General features: G+C 44.2%; 1 protein-coding gene across 1 annotated transcript in view; it reads left to right on the plus strand.

Annotated features, from left to right (window-relative positions):
• Window positions 1–5,000, plus strand: part of frem1b (Fras1 related extracellular matrix 1b) — a gene marked incomplete at its 5' end in the record, with an annotated part of 64,805 nt that overhangs the window by 115 nt on the left and 59,690 nt on the right. The window contains 7 exon segments of the mRNA XM_080032138.1: window positions 1–125; window positions 325–419; window positions 980–1,239; window positions 1,705–1,904; window positions 2,765–3,088; window positions 3,324–3,432; window positions 4,327–4,455. The exon segment at window positions 1–125 is cut by the window's left edge and continues 115 nt beyond it. Coding sequence (XP_079888264.1) covers window positions 1–125; window positions 325–419; window positions 980–1,239; window positions 1,705–1,904; window positions 2,765–3,088; window positions 3,324–3,432; window positions 4,327–4,455 — 1,242 coding nt within the window.

Genomic DNA, 5,000 nt, shown 5'->3' on the forward strand with positions numbered 1-5,000 from the left:
GAGGTCGTTCGGTCTTCCTCACAGGGAGACATTTGGAGATAGACGTCGGATTGAACGTGGACTGTAAAGTGGAAGTCGTGATGAATGAGCCGGTTACACAGAGAGTGGGAAAGATGACGCCACAGGTGAGAGGAAATACATAACGGCCTCCACACACATCCTACCTCTACTGCGCGTCTACCTCGCGTCTGCGTCTGACTTTTTGTCACTGACCGTGTAATCAACCTAGAGCGAGCACACATCCAACCTCAGACTGCTGATGCCCGTCGGAGGCATTCCTGGTGTGTCCCTTTCAAAATAAAACTTGTGTGTTTCTGTCTGCAGGTGTTTGACTGCAGCTTCCTTGAGGATGAGGTGAAGTACGAACACAATGGATCTCCTCTACTGGAGGAGGACCAGGTCATGCTCAGAGTCTACAGGTATGTTAGCAACAGTATAGCAACATTAGCATTAGTTAGTTACGTACATAAAAGTCTTAAGAGGAACTTTTTTTTTTTAAAGATATTTTTTGGGCATTTTTATGCTTTATTGATAGTGTAGAGACAGAGTTGAAATGGGGCAGAGAGGGGAGTGACATGCAGAGAACGACCACGGGCTGGAATCGCACCCGGGTCCGCTGCTGGCCGAGGCCCATGGGGGGACGCCCTACCATCTGAGCTAAGGGCGCCCCCTTAAGAGGAACTTTTAAATATTTCTGAAACAGTCTCAATTTTCCTCTGATGATCAGAAATCACATGTAACAGCAAACGAGACCATCAGTGCAAAGAATGCTATTTTTATATAGTTTTTCTTAATGCCTTTGTCATGGGTATACGCTCACCCAGGAACAACAGCTGGCTTGGTAAAAACACTACTGCTTTTAGTCCAAAGGGGGCGCTAGAATTAACACAAACTGAAAATTCCTCGAAGCACCTTTAAGAATAGTATAGTATAAATGTAAAGTATAAATTTCCCCTATATCTTATTTCTCTACATACAGGTTCACCTCATCAGACACCCATGTGGAGACGGTGCTCCTACCCGTGCGTATCGTGGATTCTCTGCCCAGCGAGAGTGCAGTGGAGCTGGGTAACTCTCCGCTGGTTGTCCCTGAGTTCTATGGTTTATCCAACGCGATCGACGGCTCCGTGGTGACGATACGAGCGCCCGAGTCGACTGTCTGTACTGTGAGGCTCATGACTGGCCTGTCTGTGCCTAGTGTGGGCCGGATAGTGAGGGAGGAGGATGCAGCTAGGAAAGGTAAAACATATTGTTTTCTTTCTTTTTTTATCAGTTTTTTTTGTCAATTTTTCATATATATTTTTCTAATTTTATCTTTATTTTTTTCACTTTTTTCGTGTTGATTTATGTATTTATTGATTATGTAAATATAAAAATGTAAAACAAAAATATTGAAATCTAATGAATAATTTGATCAAATGGAAAATAAAGAAATAATACTACAGAAAATTGTATTATTAGTCAAAATAAATCCAGTTAAATATTATTTAAAAGAAATATTGACAATTAATGTAAACACAAATAACAATGCAATACAAAATGTAATCACGTGGAAATTGAATTTAATACAAAAAAATAAATAATCATATTAGAAACTTTTAATTTTAATTTAAAAAGAATACACATTTAAATTCAAATGTAGAATAAACAGTATATTTCAGTATGTGTCTGATCTGTTTTAATCTCCATATTTTATATTTTTAGGCAGAGAGACGGCCCCCCTGTGTCCCGGTAACGCTCCCTGTCTCCATCAGACCAAAGCAGTCGAGTTCATAAAGAGCAGCTGCAGCGACTTCCTCTCAGCCGGACTGAAATACCAACACCTCAGCCCCCCCTCACCTGAGATAGACTATCTACCAATCAGAGTGGAGATAAGAATGGAGGGAACAAGGGCTCTACTACAGGTATGGAACACACACACACACTCACTCAATACTGGCTGTATTCGAAAAGCCATACTAATGTCCTACTCATACCAACGTCCTACTCATACTCATTTAGACGTGATGGTTGTGTATGCGAGTATGTGTAGGCGAGAAATGCCCGGATGAGTACTTACTTCCGGGAAGATTTTGTGTATGGATCGATAGGTTACTTTTCCTACTCAACCGTCCCACAATGCATTGCATATTTTCAAATGACATGGAAGTTTTTTTTTTTATTCTTTATTGCTTCATGCTTTATTGTTGAGAATGTAGGAGGGAGGACGTTAGTTGGGCTTTTATAACACAGCCAACCGGCACAAAACACCAAACACAGTTTTTTTTCCTACAGTGTCTTGCCTTACGTTAAAGATGGTCGTATAGGAGAAATATACAGACGCAAACAGACAAGGTTTAGTCAAATAAACACCTGAATGTACATGTTGGACCTTTTGATTTATATACACGCCCCTTAATGTAATTATTATTTATTTGTATTTCCCCCCCAGTCAGAGTGTGTGTGGCTGCCTGTGTTGGTCCACGGCGCGATGCCTAATTTACACACACACACAGACAGGCAAAGAGAGAGACAGACAGACAGACAGAGAGACAGAGAGACAGACAGACAGACAGACAGACAGACAGACAGACAGACAGACAGACAGACAGACAGACAGACAGGCAGACAGACAGACAGACAGACAGGCAAAGAGAGAGACAGACAGACAGACAGACAGGCAAAGAGAGAGACAGACAGACAGACAGAGAGACAGACAGACAGACAGACAGACAGACAGACAGACACCTCAGAAAAATCAGTACATTTTTCCTTTCCCCCCCAGTCGGAGTGTGTGTGGCTGCCCGTGTTGGTCCACGGTGCGATGCCCAACCAGCCACCCCACGCTGCCTTCATGGCCTCCTTCATCCTGGAGGTGGATCAGTTCATCCTAACGCCCCTCACCACGGCCGCCCTGGACGCCAAAGACCCCGAGACGTCCCAGGAGCAGCTGTTTTTCAACGTGACAGCGCCCCCGGTGGAGGGGTATATAACACACCTGGACGACCACACAAAGTCAATAACCTCGTTCACCTGGACGGATCTGAACGAGATGAAAATCGCCTACCAACCGCCGAACAGCAGCATAGCACAACGCAGGAACTATGAGGTAAGGGAGAAGAAAATATGATGAATTTATAATAATAATTAAAAAAAAATCTGAATTAATAAATAATTAATTTAATTAACTATAATAATTAAAAATAAATTGAATAAAATAAAATAAAATAAAATAAAATAAAATAAAATAAAATAAAATAAAATAAAATAAAATAAAATAAAATAAAATAAAATAAAATAAAATAAAATAAAATAAAATAAAATACCGTTTATCTGTGTGTCAGATGGAGTTCCAGGCAATAGACGGGTCCTATATGAGCAGCGCGCCCATCGTGGTTCACATCTCCATCAGGGCGACCGAAACCAACGCACCCAGAGTCTCCTGGAACATGGGTATGTGTGTGTGTGTGTGTGTGTGTGTGTGTGTGTGTGTGTGTGTCTGTCTGTCTTAGTGTCTGTGTGTGTGTGTGTGTGTGTGTGTGTGTGTGTGTGTGTGTGTGTGTGTGTGTGTGTGTGTGTGTGTCTGTCTTAGTGTCTGTGTGTGTGTGTGTGTGTGTGTGTGTGTGTGTGTGTGTGTGTGTGTGTGTGTGTGTGTGTGTGTGTCTGTCTTAGTGTCTGTGTGTGTGTGTGTGTGTGTGTCTGTGTGTGTGTGTGTGTGTGTGTGTCTGTGTGTCTGTGTGTGTGTCTTTACATCTATCTATCTATCTATCTATCTATCTATCTATCTATCTATCTGTCTGATATCTGTCTGTGTGTGTCTGTCTTAGTGTCTGTGTGTGTGTGTGTGTGTGTGTGTGTGTGTGTGTGTGTGTGTGTGTGTGTGTGTGTGTGTGTGTGTGTGTGTCTGTCTTAGTGTCTGTGTGTGTGTGTGTGTGTGTGTGTGTGTGTGTGTGTGTGTGTGTGTGTGTGTGTGTGTGTCTGTCTTAGTGTCTGTGTGTGTGTGTGTCTGTGTGTGTGTGTGTGTGTGTGTGTGTGTGTGTGTGTGTGTGTGTGTGTGTCTGTCTGTCTTAGTGTCTGTGTGTGTGTGTGTGTGTGTGTGTGTGTGTGTGTGTGTGTGTGTGTGTGTGTGTGTGTGTGTGTCTGTCTTAGTGTCTGTGTGTGTGTGTGTGTGTGTGTGTGTGTGTGTGTGTGTGTGTGTGTGTGTGTGTGTGTGTGTGTGTGTGTCTGTCTTAGTGTCTGTCTGTCTGTCTGTCTGTCTGTCTGTCTGTCTGTCTGTCTGTCTGTCTGTCTGTCTGTCTGTCTGTCTCACACACAAAGTAACAACATTCTCCGTCTATGACATCACAGGCCTGGATCTGTTGGAGGGACAGTCTCGGCCAATCAGATGGCAGGATCTCCAGATAGTCGACACTGACCTCGAGTCTGTTTACCTGGTCGCTGTGGACGGACCCCTACACGGGCGGCTCAGTGTCAGGGGTGAGTGTGTGTGTGAGTGGGGGGAGGGTGTGTGTGTGTCTCTCTCTCTCTCTTTCTGTGTGTGTGTGTGGGTGTGTGTGTGTGTCTCTCTCTCTCTCTCTCTCTCTCTCTCTCTCTCTGCGTATTCAGTGTGTGTGGGTGGGTGTCTATGAGTGCCTGTCTGTGTGTCTCTCTCTCTCTCTCTCTGTGTATGTGTGTGTGTGTCTCCCTGTGTGTGTGTGTGTGTGTGTGTGTGTGTGTGTGTGTGTGTGTGTGTGTGTGTGTGTCTCTGCGTGCCTGTGTGTGTGTGTGTGTGTGTGTGTGTGTGTGTGTGTGTGTGTGTGTGTGTGTGTGTGTGTCTCTGCGTGCCTATGTGTGTGTGTGTGTGTGTGTGTGTGTGTGTGTGTGTCTCTGCGTGCCTATGTGTGTGTGTGTGTGTGTGTGTGTGTGTGTGTGTGTGTGTGTGTGTGTGTGTGTGTGTGTGTGTGTCTCTGCGTGCCTATGTGTGTGTGTGTGTGTGTGTGTGTGTGTGTGTGTGTGCGCCCCATTTTTCCCCCTGATTAGGG

This window comes from Ammodytes marinus, assembly GCF_949987685.1.
Source record: "Ammodytes marinus genome assembly, chromosome: 8".
In the NCBI taxonomy this organism is placed as follows: domain Eukaryota; kingdom Metazoa; phylum Chordata; class Actinopteri; order Uranoscopiformes; family Ammodytidae; genus Ammodytes; species Ammodytes marinus.